The sequence below is a fragment of the Manduca sexta genome, chromosome 28, assembly GCF_014839805.1.
Source record: "Manduca sexta isolate Smith_Timp_Sample1 chromosome 28, JHU_Msex_v1.0, whole genome shotgun sequence".
NCBI classification, from domain to species: domain Eukaryota; kingdom Metazoa; phylum Arthropoda; class Insecta; order Lepidoptera; family Sphingidae; genus Manduca; species Manduca sexta.
Window position 1 is genome coordinate 13087965 of NC_051142.1, and position 15152 is coordinate 13103116.

At 39.4% G+C, this 15152-nt stretch overlaps 2 protein-coding genes across 10 annotated transcripts in view; both read right to left on the reverse strand.

Annotated features, from left to right (window-relative positions):
- LOC115447860 (anoctamin-1) overlaps positions 1-15152 on the reverse strand; it is a 39268-nt gene that overhangs the window by 11141 nt on the left and 12975 nt on the right. For 8 of the 9 annotated variants that reach the window (XM_030175108.2, XM_030175107.2, XM_030175105.2 and 5 more), the window contains 11 exons: positions 13947-14163; positions 13206-13271; positions 12731-12799; positions 5163-5323; positions 4176-4344; positions 3368-3488; positions 3011-3122; positions 2563-2723; positions 2297-2433; positions 1566-1829; positions 971-1174 (listed from right to left, as the gene is read on the reverse strand). In XM_030175108.2, the coding sequence (XP_030030968.2) occupies positions 971-1174; positions 1566-1829; positions 2297-2433; positions 2563-2723; positions 3011-3122; positions 3368-3488; positions 4176-4344; positions 5163-5323; positions 12731-12799; positions 13206-13271; positions 13947-14163 (1681 nt within the window). The remainder of the gene's footprint in view (positions 1-970; positions 1175-1565; positions 1830-2296; positions 2434-2562; positions 2724-3010; positions 3123-3367; positions 3489-4175; positions 4345-5162; positions 5324-12730; positions 12800-13205; positions 13272-13946; positions 14164-15152) is intronic. The other variant, XM_037444183.1, reaches the window with a different exon arrangement.
- On the reverse strand, positions 9644-12712 carry LOC119190909. Its single transcript, XM_037444189.1, has 2 exons — positions 11234-12712; positions 9644-11075 (listed from the first exon to the last, which is right to left on the reverse strand). Exons 1-2 carry the CDS (start codon positions 11714-11716, stop codon positions 10299-10301), a joined length of 1260 nt encoding a protein of 419 aa, XP_037300086.1. The 5' UTR covers positions 11717-12712; the 3' UTR covers positions 9644-10298.

Here is a 15152-nt window from a genome sequence, read left to right on the forward strand (position 1 = left end):
AACCGCGGTGCAATACGGTTCGAATCCCGGGTCGAGCCAAAATTATCGTGAGCGGGTTTTTCCATTAAAAATACATCTTGGAGTCAGAAAGTTGGCGGTGTAATACCTCCGTGCCTAAGAAAGCATGTCAAACCATTGGTACTGCGCCTGATCTCTGTCCGGTCGCGCTGGACTATGAGAATGAAGGAACAGAGATTGCGCCTGTGTATTGCGCACATACTTGTGCACTATAATATCTCCTACGTACTTGGCTGATCTCCGTTAAGAGTGGCCGCTGCGGCCGCAAATTCGATCACAACTAATTGAGCAGGACGCACATATCTGCGCGACAAGGAAAGAAGAAACCTACCCATGCGTGGTGGACGGAGCTCTATCTACGATATAGGAGTACGTTAGCGAGCACGATTTTGAAGAAAGAGTAGTTCGAATCGGCGATTTAAGAAAGAAAAGGGAGCCCTGAAGAAATCCTGAGGCAAGGTGCTCACCTAGTGTGAGAGAGAGAGAGGTGTTTACTGCACCGCTCACACCGGTTATGGAAGCTACGCGTCTGCGGAGAAGAAAACAAACCGCTACGGAATGCAACAAGTAGAACGTTATTGTACTAACTGTGTGTGTGTGTGTGTGTGTGTGTTTGTGTTAATATACATTGTTTCGCCACACCGCCTGGACCTTGTTAATTGGCATTGCCAGCTTTCCCTCACGCAATCCAGCAAATAAAATACTCCTGTAGAGGATGGATTCTGCTTTGGCACGAGCCTACCCTGTATACAAATTTTATGACTGATTTCACAAAATGGCTTCTTTTTGTATTATTTACTATTAAATACTGTATTATACGAGTGATGGTAAAACAATATATAGCTATTATTTAACAAATTTTTATACCAGTAAAGACTCGCGACTAATATTAACAGGCTATAACGTCAATAAAAAATGGGTCTTTTTTATAAGTACATAGAGTAGCACGTACCTCCTCCTGCCTGTGCCCGAAGAAGCGCACGTATCCGCCAGGCCGGCCGATCAACTTGCCCTTAAAGAACGCGATGTAGAATATGGACGCGTAGTAGTTGACGAACTGCAGCAGGTATATCTTGAGCGTGAGCGAGTCGTCGAACTCGGTCTGCGTGCGCAACAACTCCTTCTCCGTCAGCCACTCCGCTAAGTACTGGTATATCTGCGGAACACAAGTATTACACGATTCACTTATAGCAGTGTGAAGTGCGCAGACATCTATTCATTATATCTTGTACTGCGTACTTCGATAATCTACATTGAGATTTGAAATCGACCGCCAAAGCGGAAATTCCAATATGATGATGTTTAATTGCCATACACAGTAGCGTTTTTATAATTGAACTAGATGTTGCACGCACCTTCATCCGTGTAAAAAAAACTAAGCCGGTATAAAAGTGCCACGATATCTTCTCTTGGCACAACGAGTAGCCTGTGTTTTAATCTTGAATATCTCTCAGAGCTTGCTGCATTTACTTCCAACAAACATCTAAACATTTATACAAACTTTCCAATTTATAATATAAGTAAGAAGTATTATGAGATATACTCACATAATTAAACATGCATATGAAACAGAGATTGATGCACGCGGCTGTGGCGGTGGTGAACATGATGGGGTTGTAGGTGATGATCGCGTTGTTCTGCCGCAGGATGGCGGCGCCGAGCAGCGACATGCGGTACAGCACCACGCCCAGCACCGTGGCCAGCGCCAGCAACACCAGCAGCGCCACCACGCTGAACGACATCAGCGCCGCCGGCAGGCGCATGCGCCAGAACGGCACCATCGGCTCGCGCTCGCCAGTCACCACGTTCAGCTGTCGGAAATATACATAAATCTTATAAAAAAACCACGCATAATATTTCATATAGGAGGTCCAGCCATGAATGTACTTAAGAAGTAAGTGCAAGCGCCACCTATATTTTATAACTTTTATAGTTGTCAAACACCAAGCAAAGTACTGGGCCCTTATTCTGTATGATATTGTAAACGCGTAACGCGGCCGTGTCATGGTATCTTCGAGAAATGTGCGTGGAATGGTATTCTGTAAACCAAATTTCTATAGTCCTAAACATGATGCGTTGTGTTACGTGCTTGTTACGCACTGTTAAAATAACGTGCGAGATAGAGAATAAGGCCCCAGACGATCATTCAGAATATTTCAATCTCACGAAATTCCAATTAAAAACATGCTCAGATATTTAGTAAAAGTTGGAATGTCATGGCAAGTGTTTTATTTTGGACTGTATAAAAATGAGCAGAAGATCGAGTATTGAGTAGTACCTGCGTCCGCTTGACGTGCGCGAGGCGCGCGAGGTACTGCGGGCGCGGGTGCTCCTCGTACACGTCGAACCCCGTGAGGTCCCAGCGGTGCGTCATCTCAGCGGAGTACCGCTTCCACAGCTCCAGGAAACACGCCGCTGGAGACAAACACGGCTACATTACGCACTCGGGCTACATTTGTCGAAAACGGCTTAACGAGTTTCCTATGAATTGGTATTTTTTTATGTGAAACAAACATCTAAATATTTGCTGAGCAAAGAACTCACCCCAGAAGCTCATGAATATGGCGAAGAACACGGTGGTGGAGTTGTCGAAGAGATACGTGATGCGCGACTGCAGACAGGTGGCGCGCAGGTCCCAGTAATCGCAGAAGTAGTCGCACTGCGGACACATCTTGATCGACGACGTGTAGTTGCATATGTCTTCGCTACACACGACATACAAATATAAGTCATAACTTATTTATAACTTGACTAGGAAAAACAAAGAATCTCTTTTGAGCGCAACTTTTACGTTTTAAATTAACCATTTCAAGCAAAAAAAGAATAGTTGGCAATATGGCAAGGTATTTTATCATTTTTCAGGAAGTTATACTATCTTAGATTAGACAGTGAAGCATATTAGACCTATTTTGGCAAGCTAGGCCCAGATCTATCGATATTAGGAGTAGGTGTGACATAAGGAATTCTTGGGGTAAACAAGCATCATTCTCACCTCGGTTTGTTGGAATAGACGGTGGCCGCCGAGTAGATAACGCAGATGAGCCCCACCAGCGAGGCCGGTATTAGCATGTGAGTGTAAAACCCAAGCCATGCGAAATACAACCCTGAAACCGTGCCGTAAAGCTTAAAAATTCATTACCTCGTCCCAATACATAGTACTATTTAAATATATTTTTTTGATATAATAAACGGTAAGTAAGTTGAACACACTATTGCGTGGTAGAGGTTTTTTTTTTCAATGTTAGTGTAGCTACACTAGAGTATAATAAAGTCCCCCACCACCCGATAGTGTGCTCACGTTGTTTGCCAATGTATTAACAAATTCCAAACTATAATAATCGACACCTACCAATCTTAACTCCGAAATAGTCTTTCACGTAGTCAAGTGGTTGGTACTTGAGGCATTTTGACACGGCGGCCCACTCCGTGTACAGCAGATGTCGCATCGAACCCGGTGTCTTCAAATCGCCCTTTTAACAAAACACATGCACTATCAAAAAAGTGTACGTAACAAAATAGTCTTAGGACGCGATAGCCTAGTTGAGAATGAAACGGGCTGCCGAACAAGGCCGCAGGTTCAAAGCTACCTCGCTTTTCGAGGTCACGTGTGTATCGTTTATCGATTATGCGGGTTGGTGGGAACTAAGCCATAATCCAGGGCCTCGGGGTCACTTAGCTGGGACCTTGTTTTGAAATCACCACCCTGTTGACCAATAAGCATCGTATCCGCTAAATTGTTGAAACTGGAGTACATTCTTTTCTTTCCGGGGCCTCGAACTAACCAAGACCGGCACTGGTTACATACACCATCACGCATTTATCCCCGAAGGGGTATGCAGAGGTGCAACCAGGGCACCCCCATTTCGCCGCGTGTGTCGGAACACGCATCCTGGGACGGATCCCAGGATGTGATAGGGGACGAGCCTATCGCCATATCGGGCAAATCCCAGACTCCGGGCTGATACTGAGTAGAAAACCCAAATATCACTTTGCCCGACCCGGGATTCGAACCCAGGACCTCAGAGCGCTGCCGTACCGCGCATGCAATACAACTACGCCACCGAGGCAGTCAGGCACTGGTTGCAATATAATATTAACAAACATTCAACATTCCCAAAAAGTATTACGCTACGTGTTGAAACCGTAAACAAACTCACGTCATGCAGCGGGTACGCGGCGCTGTAAGTGCAGTTGGAGATGAGGCGCGTGATGCCGAACGCGAAGTCGTCGTGGGGCTGGTGCGAGAACTTCTTCCGGTCCAGTATGAACTGCACGATGCGCGAACGGATCGACGGCGTCCAGAAACACTCGGAGTTTGTATCGAATCTGCAAAATAAACCAATCATGATTTAAGAAACCTCCAGATTAGCCGCGCGACTTCGGCGCGGTCATAACGCTGCGATCGCACGGCAAGGTTAATTATTCCATCTATATATAATAATATCAGCCCTATATCATTTACTGTCCCACTGTTCGGCATGGGCCTCCTCTACTATTGAGAGAGATTAGGCCTTGGTCAACCACGCTGGCCTAGTGCGGATTGGTAGACTTCACACACCCTCGGAATTCATATAGAGAACTTCACAGGTATGCAGGTTTCCTCACGATGTTTTCCTTCACCGTTAAAGCAAGCGATAATTCACAAAGAATACACATATAATTTCTTTAGAAAAGTCAGAGGTGTGTGCCCTTGGGATATGAACCTGCGAACATTAGTTTGGGCAGTCCGTTCCACAACCAACTGGGCTATCGCCGCTTTAATTGAATCTATACTAATATATAAAGCTGAAGAGTTTGTTTTTTTGAACACGCTAATCTCGGTACTTCCCTAAAGTAGCTGTGAATTGTTTTTCACTAACAGAAAGCTACGTTACTCCTGAGTACAGAGGGTACTTTTTATCCGGGGCAAATTTTTAGGCACGCGGGCGGAGCCGCGAGCAAAATACAATATCCTATTTCTTATAAAAATGCACGCGCGACTGCCCCGCTGCAGCCGCGCTGTGGTCCAACTCCAACTGCTCGGCGCTTAGCTACAAAGTGTGACAATTATTATGATCTTACTCAGCAGCGCGGCGGATTTCAATGCGCTCTTACCGTAAACTAATAATCATTACATTAATCTATATTAGTTATATATTACTTACAAATACTCCTTGTCTTTTGAATATATAGCGGTGAGTCGGTGCTTCCTCTCGGGGAACATTTCGGGGTCGACTCGGATCCTCGCCATGAGACGCTCCCAGCACGCGTCGATGCGGTCTATCAGGCTGTTCGTCTTCTCGTGCACGTCCTTTAACGCTGAGAACTGCAAGAGGCACAGTTAAGGCACACAGCTCTACGTACTGAGTTGACATACCGTCATTTTCAGGAAATGATTGCAATCGCTTTTTTAGATCTCAAAAATGGACCAATCAGAACAAAGCTTTTTTGGCTTACAAATTACTTATTTCCATTGGTTCATTCTCGAGATCAGATTGAAGATTGCGATTGGGATAGTTTATTGAAAATGGCTGTAAGCCTTAATGATGCAATAAAGGTAAAAGTCAAAAAGATAATGCCGATCAAAATAATTTATTTGTAACCATATCAAAAATACTTTACTCTGATTAGTCAAAGGACAATGCCCAAAACCAGGCTATCTTTGCGTCAGTCATGCGTCTTAACCAAATAACCATGTAAAATCATAATTTTAATTATTACTTCATTTGTATTTATTTCAGTCATGAGCAAATAGGGGTTTTAAAGATATGAAAAAAAAAGTTGTTTAATTGTTGCAAATCAAACACCGGATAATTTACTGCCAATATGGCGAATTGATACCAATTTATAACAAATTCCCCTTTTAAATGGAATAAAAAAGTTTATATGCACAATAAATGTGGTTGTACTTGAATCTATAATATATGGATTAAATATATTATTCATTAAACAAAAATATTGTTATAAAAAAAATATATTTTACTTAATAATTATGATCAAACTCCAAATAGCTGGTAAAAAAGATAAAATATTAATCCTTCTAAAAACAAACAAATGGCGACTTGTACTTGCATTGACAGAAATACTAGTCAGCTAAAACATGTCTGGACTTTATTTTTAATTAAATGAATATATGGGTACTGATTTTTATTACACTGGCAACTGAAATTAATGACATTTTGACACTTTAGATTTGTCGGCATGAAAATATTTTTTAGTGTTACTCTTATGTATTTTAATGTTGAGTCGAGAAATTCACTGTTTAGAAACAAGGTGTGTAGTGTGTGTTCCGAACTTTGAGACGGAAGGCTTTTAGTTAGCAGCACAATGTCGTCTAGACCCTAGACCCAGGACAGTTAATCGAGACGGCATATCCCGGCGGTGTATTGACTGCACCATTGCGATGCCACAGCAACGATAAGTATATTTCTTAGACAAGCTATCCAGTTTGTAAGTTATGTAGATTATTATTAACCTACCCGCAATGTGGAAAAAATCTTGCAAAAACTAAAGAAAACAGTTTAACAATAATAATAATCTGAACATGTTTAGTCAACTTCTACATTATATTTTAGGTTTAAAGGCTGGAATTAATTTGTGCTGCCTGCTGGAGATCAGTTAATAGAGAGGTTCACAGACAACAGCAACATGACATGATCCGACCAGCACTGCAAGAAGTCATTCACCCACTTCGGCAGTATTATAAGCGTGTTGCGGCCACATCAAGTTCTTGTTTGTTTTCTGGGAAGCCATATCTATCAAAAATACACATCTATATAAAAATATACATCGGATTTCGTATTTCTTGTTTTATTTTTCTTTTCCTATGATAAGTAACTATTAGCCTAATCAGGCTGTGAAGTTAGTTCCTGGGTTCCTGTTCGATTTCCAGACCAAGCAAGATTTTATCTCGGTGTTTCTAACATGACTTGCCTGGGATCGGAATCCTCCAAAGGGGGAAGGGTCGGGTAGTAGTATATGCTCAGTGGAAAAACTAATATTCCGCTATACTATCTTAGAAGTTTTATTGGAGCTTCGTCTCATCAGATATGTTAATACCTATCAGTTTCTTATAAGGGCGATTAAAGCTAAGTGAAAAGAATGTCCAATAATTGTTTATAGCATTATCAAGTAGCTACTGCAATATTGAACTTTATTAGGCACGTAGGTAATTTCTACCTTACATTATTGCACTCCATACTTAACCTCAAAATAACCGAGTTATTAAAATTCTGTTTACTCCGAACTCCCATCGAATATCCAATTGTTTTCAATTTGTATAAGATTTAGGATATATTCCCTATAGTTTAGTGAAGGTTTTGTACAGACGCAAGCGTAGCCCAACTTTCATACAATAATGGGCATTCTCCTTTGACAATCGATCCGAATATAGCCAAGATAACGCTACGAGAAGTATATAATGGAGACTTCCTAATAATATAGAGAAAATACAGTCTGATATTTAATATCTACACACATGTATTCAATGCATTTTGTATGTTTGTCAAATATTATGTTTTATCTGTGCTGAGCCTTGACACAAGTACATAAGCGAGATGGCACTTGTAAATGGTATTACAAAGAAACACTATAACAAAAATAAATTAAAAAACGAACAGCAGATAAGTAAAACGAATTCTACGAAAACTTACGTACAATCACTTCATTCGACATACAATATAACATTGTTCTAACGATAAACATAGAAAATATAACAATAGCTTTGTTTGAACTACGTACAAAGACTTATTATATCGCCACCTTGGCTTTTTATCAAACAGTGGCACAGGGCCTATATAGAAAACTAGCTTTTACCTACGGCTTCGCCTGTGTGAAAAAGTTTTTTCAGGTTTAAAGTAGCTTATAGCACTCAGGGGTAACGTACCTTTCTATTGCGATTTTTTTCCAAAATCAGTTTAATAATTCCCGTGATTAGCGCGTTCAAACAAACAAACATATTCTTCAGTTTTATATATAGCATAGACATATCATTGTAGAAAAATAAAATGTATGTATAACATTGGTTACAAATATTAAATTCGCCGGTTGAATTTCGGCCACTGGACGTTCACTAGTGTATAAGGACTCATTTTGATGATAAGGTTAAACAATTTTCTCACGACCGTAACCGCGTAACCCCTCATTGTCTAAATTGTAATATAGCATCATATCAGTGAATACATTTTTAAAATCGGTAATTCTATGTTTATACTTTACAATTATTTTTCTTTTTACAATATTAGTTTACATAACAGTACGTAGGTATTATATGCATAGCTGAGCGCGAAGATGTTTGTTATTGAAACCTTACAAAGTAATAAGACTGTTGTATTTATATTCTCAAGCATTAAGTGTTTCGTGGAAAGAAGTTGCTATTATATCAGTCTTACTGAGAGTGCCTTTGTAGCAATGTTAGAGTTGTACACAGTATATGTAATCTCCACAGTAGTGAAATATAATTATGTTTTAACTCTCTTCAAATATCTATATATAACAAATATCAGTTGCCTCATGTATGTAAAGAAATCACTTGCGAACGGCTTGAACGGCTTGACTGATTCCTTTTTTGTAGTGTTCCAAATTATCTGAACAAGCTTTGTATCAAAGAATAATTTTGAAAATAATAGTATATGGGTGATATTTCTGTATGAAATGAATTTTTCGAACACGCTAATCTACGAAATCACCGAACCGATTTCAATGAAATTTCTTATAAGAGTTTAGTTAGTTCCAGCTCTAATCTCAGGGTTATTTTGGAAATAGGTCTTGGTATTATGGGGACTGCCTCGGTGGCGTAGTTGTATTGCACGTCCGGTACAATTGCGCTCTGAGGTCCTGGGTTCGAATCCCGGGTCGGGCAAAGTGATATTTGGGTTTTTCTGCTCAGTATCAGCCCGGAGTCTGGAATTTGTGCCCGATATGGCGATAGGCTCGCCCCCTATCACATCATGGGACGGAACATACTTGGCGAAAAGTGGGTGCCCTAGTTGCGCCTCTGCATACCCCTTCGGGGATAAAATGCGTGATGTTATGTATGTATTATGGGGACTTCAAATATGAAAGTTGGTTTACATTAATGCGGTCTGTGGCATGACGTCTGACGGCCCACTAATCTACATATCTATATACATATATAAAACTGAATCCCTATTTCCCTTGGTCACCCCATCATGCTTGAACGGCTGGACCGATTTCACTATTTTTTTGTTGTGTTTGTTATTGTCAGGAGAAGCTTCTTATGAAAGAACAAAATTAAAAAATTGCGCGAATAATTAGAGAATTTAAGAAAACTTAACGAAAATATTAATTTTATATAATTGTCAATTGTTTGAAATAACTGTCAGCGATTGACAGAATGCGCGCTGCAAATTCATAGTTAAGACGGGACAACGTCTACGTCAGGGGCCTTATTCTCTATCCCGCACGTTATTTTAACAGGGGCCTTATTCTCTATCCCGCACGTTATTTTGACAATGTGTAACAAGCACGTAACACAACGCATCATGTTTAGGACTATAGAAATTTGGCTTACAGAATACCATTCCACACACATTTCTCGAAGATAACATGACACGGCCGCGTTACGCGTTTACACTATCATACAGAATAAGGGCTCAGGTCAGCTAGTAACGAAGAAAACTCAGCGTTTAATTAATAGAAACACTTTATTTCTTAATAACATTGTGCTTACCGATATTAGTGATTATTTCAATTCTAAACATTAATATAGCTTATAGTAGTCTGGCCAACGTGTCGTGTCACAGAAATATAGCGGCAAATTCAAAAATATCTACGGTTTATAACCGTGAAGATTAAAAGATGAGTTTATCTTACAGTTATATTTTTATTTGAAAATATTTATTATTTTAACGATGTTAAAGTAAAACATTAGTCACTTCATGTTTACCCGCGGTTATAAGGTATATCTTTTTTAATTTGCCATCACTTTCTGTGCTACGATTGACTCTGTTTATTAACTCGCTAAATTAAAATATTACTAGACTTAAAAATACATTGACTGCATTAAACTCTATAGAAATAATGACGGGTAGTATAAGGCACCCTTATCGGCCGGTACATATTTCATTTTATCTTTGGTTGGCCATAAATTATAAAACAAGGAAGTAACGCTGAGTAAAACGTTGGGGTACAACATTTTTATAAACTAAATAATATGTTTTTTATGGTGCTAGTACATACAAAATATCAGTATTGTTTATTGAATTTAATAAAAATGAAGTCTCTATAATAAATTGTTGTATTATAAAATAAGAACAACATTGTGCGCAGGGTAACTCAATTCATACATTCATTAGTTTATTGTGAGCCGCAGTTGCAGTCATTACTCCTTTATTTTGCCAAACAACTGAACGTTTACCTACCCAGTGTGCTTTTCTCATGTGCGATTTGTCCATTCCTATCTTCTTATCAACCAAGTACGCCATAGCGTAACACGATATATAGTTTTTATAAAAAGCGCTGGACAGCTCACCGTGATATTTCCCATTGAGAACCCTGCAGTACGGAAATAGAGTGAACGTTTTAGGTGGCGTACAATCCTTGCCTTTACGCTGCATCTCATAGAAATCAGCCAATGTAAACATAGCTTCACATGAATCTATGTAAACAGTGAGCGCGTCCCACAGCCGAGCCGCAGGCACTTTGTACAATTGCATGACTTTGTCGAACAACATCGGCAAACCGAGGCCGGTGTACATCATTTCTTCGATGCAAGTGGCCACCAGCACTCGCTTCGTCAATCCTGTGCTCCTCGAATACGCGTACAAGATGAGCGTGAATAATTTGTCTTCTTTCGGAGCCACTTCGTTGTTGAGAAGCGGCGGGTCGTCGGGCAGTCGCGTGCAGAGCGGTCGAGGACATAATTTCACATACTCCTGATGAGTTTTAGGCTTCTTGAGCGCGTTGACGTAGTTTGATTGGCATTTGAATATCTTCCTTACCATAAAAAGTAACAAATAAGTAACATTTAAGTTGAGCTGTTGGTATTTCATCTCGTCGTACTTCAACAGTAAGTCTTCCATCAACGTCATCAGCTGTGCAGTAAACGAACACTCTATGTTAGTCAAATTAGTCAAAAACAACACGGTTTTACTCACGTATACACAAAGTAGTCGGAATCGCCGACCAGTTTCGACCTATTAAGTAGGTCATCCTCAGGGGCGAGTGCTAAGAGGACGTCGCGTCGCGGAGGCCTCTCGATCACTGAACACTCTATGGATATAGAGGGTTCGAAATCCTCCAAACATTCGAATGTTTGCTCTTCAAAAGTTCCATTATCAGAGAATGTAAACAAATTGTTTTGTGGCGATGAAAAATCTCTTGCATGACATAACAAATACAAAAGTTTGTCACCACCAACGTTTCGGCTATACAATGTCTTGACGCATGATATATACGTTCTTAAGTCAAACTTCGACCGTTTCATAGCCTTAAAATCATTTACTACGATGGAATCATGGAAAGGTACTGATGACATCTTTCTAAGTGGACATATAGGTCTCCAGAAAATGTCGTCTAAAGGTAGATTTTCATCATCCATATTCGCGGCGTCTATGTTGTCAAGTTGGTCGGTAGCACCAATAGCTTTGAGAAATTTCACTTTCTTTGCGGCTATCACTTTAGGTAGATTTATCAAACTTTTTTTTCTGTCATCACATACTTGGAAGATGGAGTCAAACGGAGTTTTTGGATAATCCATAACAATAAATATAGCGTCAGAAAACAACTTATCACACGGGCGATGACACAGACACCGCAGCGTCAAAATTACCACTCTAGTGCACTGCGCGGTGCCAACTGTAAAATGACCGAGGCAGGAGTCGAGGCGTCTTTTATAGGTAACAGAAGTTCGATAAGCATATGCCACAGTGTAAAAAACACAGTAGATCAATTAGAAAAATCGTATCGAAACCTCGTCGTGATGAGTGTTGTCAATTGTCATGTGGGCCTCCCCAATAGTAGTTTAATAAAGTGATTGCAAATTTCCGAAAATAAACATTATTTTTGGACTTATAAGAAACGTGCCAACAAAATTCAATTAAAGCAGTGCGATGGCAAGTTTCTTCGTATTTAGTAAAGATTAATAATTGCTCTTCAACTTATATTATGCTAATAACTATCTCGTTTAAATCACTCAAATTTACGGTGTTTATGAACATATATTTTAACACACAAAAAAAATAAGTTACGCAGTATTAATTTTGTTTATCGAGTATGCAATGGCATTTATTATTTATTAAAATTCAATGGAATATTTTATCTGTTACTGTTAATACCAGAGAATAATACTCATTTTTTTATTATATTAGTACTAGATGCCTTAGTAAAACAACATGACATGTTAATGCGCTAAGCCCAAAAGCCAATGTCACTTCTAGTCGAGACGAATCACTCAGTTAGTAGTGCGGTGTCAAATATTAATTATTAAGCAATTGTCTGTAACAACTTTGTTGTATCTACTAATAATATAGAACTTTCGTTACGAATGTTTCTGTTATTTGAGATTGAAATTGTTTATATGTCTACATTTCCGAAAAACAACCGACGAAAGAGCAGTACGTATATTTCTTAGGGTAAGTACACAACAAATCACCAACATATAAGACAACAATATGAAACATTGAAAACTTTACACAAAGGAATTCTAAAAGCACCATCTACGTTAGAAAGGCGAAACATGCGCACGCGCAGCTTGTAACGTTCGTATGCATACCTTAGACATATACAACGCAGCATTCAGTATGGCATTCGTCCGGCCACTTTTTCGTATCTTACTGCATTCCTACGGACGTACACACAAATATTATTGTGCTTCCTGTTACACATAAGATTATAGTATGGCCCCGTGATTGGGCAAAACAATGACAAAACTCAATTTATATAGCGCCGCACTTTCATGTCTGTCGTGCGTATGTATATGTATTAACTGTAAACATTCATTTAACACAAGTGCAAATACATTCTGATTTAATTGTCCAAGCTTTCATAAGTAGGCGACTTGAACAGACTGTTAAACTTCAGTAACCAAGATATAACATATAAACAAAATAAGACAATTTATTAAAGACATACTACCATTAAGCAAAAAAGCCCCTGGATTTAACAATACTAAATAGAAAGCCATAACAGGGGTCTGCGAGGGAGGTATCACGATTAGTGTAAGGAGTGAGTATGGTCACGCCACTCACCTTCATCGGCATCCTGAGTTTCAGTATCTCGCTGTAGTCTCGTAACACTTGCACTGGCGCGTGTATCTGATCGACAATATGGTTTTATTTATTTCCAAATATAAGCGTTCCACTACTTTTAAAATAACCGATACAAAATATATTTCCAATAGGCTATCACAAATTTTGTCGCCGATTGTATTTGTATAACGAGTGAAATTCTCAAACACCCAAAAGTAACAAGCACCCATCATCAGTGTTGCCAACACTTTTGTCTAATCCGGAAAATTTACTGATCAAACCACTAGAAACCACTAAAAGTAATATCTTCCGTCTAGAGGTGACTTTACCTATTGTGCAGAGTGGGCACTGCACACACTCACTGCTCGCGACACGTTCAAAGAGACATGCGTCGCTCGCGACACTGGCGCTCTCAAACAACCTGCGCCCGTGTAAGGCTTTACTTTACACAATAACTTTTGAGTTAATATTATCAAATTAATTAAAGATTACATTGTCTCCTAGGGGACGCCAAGGAATTTCTTGCACACGGGCGCCGCATGAGCTAGAGCCGCCTCTGCTTCCGTCAACCCAGTAGAAATCAACTAATCGTCGTATTTTCCGATGACTATTATTACGCACTGAACCACCACCTTTAATGCTAAATTCGCTAAGTTGGCAACATACCATCATACGATGGTGCAGGTCACATACCATCAGGCCAGTCTTATGCTATAAAAAACTAATAACGAGTTGGTATACCTTAACAAAGTGCAGCCCGTGGAGTCCCTCAGGAGCCTCCCTTTCGAGCTGCAAGCCATCCTGCTCGAGGTTGTGCTCAAAAATGCGCCTCTGCTCGTACGCCTCGGGACTAGTCGCGTCCTCTTTAAGCGACTCCCACACCAGCACAAAGTCTATAGACCGAACTCCGTCGTTGAACGTGAGTGACGGGTTGTTATGTATGCCGCCCATTACGATCCTAAACAAAAACATTATTATTTGATACTTCATAACTTCTGTGACCAAGAATCGCGCTCATATTGATTGCATCAAGCTGTCTACTTAACTATGACCAATACTTGAAAATTTATTGACTCACTGATTTCAAATATTTGTGGATTTTTTTATTACATGATAACACCGGAAATTGCATATTTTAGAGATGTATCCACTTTGTAGTGCTATAATGAATCTTGTTTTGAAAAGTCTTGTTCACTAGTCTTGTGTTCAGATAGATGCGTAATTTATCAAAACAAATACTATGGGTATTGAATATTGTATAATTCAGATGAGATTTGTATAACGTTGAAATAATTAACGTTTCGTTTCGTTAACGTTCAAGTATCCACAGAAATTGCATTTGTAACATGCATATTATTATGAATGAATAATAGAAATGCAACTTTTAATATAAACTTCTATATTACGTATTATCGTGAATACCAATTGCATTTTGTATTTGGTATAGGTCTGCATGTGTAAAAGTGCAATAAAAGTATATACCAAACAAAAAAAAAATCTTTACTGTTGGTTTTACATAACATCGTAACACTTATTACTACTAAGTAATGACTATTACTAACGACTGTGCTCGCGTAATAAACTCGTTCATCATTGTTGCTAACATTTTAATTGTGTGATATTCTTATATTATAACAGCGACATAATATTATGCCCTCGAGTGCTCGCCGGATCACAAAATTAGCTGAGGTGTCACTAGTGACTAGCCCCGACGCTTCGGCAAAGTGAATGAGGGCACGGTTTTCGCCCTAACTTCGCTCTTATGTCTACACGCGTGTAAGTCGCGTATCATAAATCACAGCTTTGTCTTAGAAAATTGTGTTTTAGTGTTTTTATTTTGTGTTTAGGCATCTTGATGTAGAGCATTCTTCATTTTGATACCCACCACACTAGATTAATATCAGTCCTGTATTATATACTGTCCGATTGTTGAGCACGGGCCTGCTC

Bases quoted from the DNA above. Each gene is read 5' to 3' on its own strand.
- LOC119190909 (XM_037444189.1), bottom strand. From the start codon at position 11,716: ATGGATTATCCAAAAACTCCGTTTGACTCCATCTTCCAAGTATGTGAT. The intron at 11,076-11,233 runs ATAGAGTGTTCA...AATTTGACTAAC, and splicing joins ATTTCGAACCCTCTATATCC to ATAGAGTGTTCGTTTACTGC.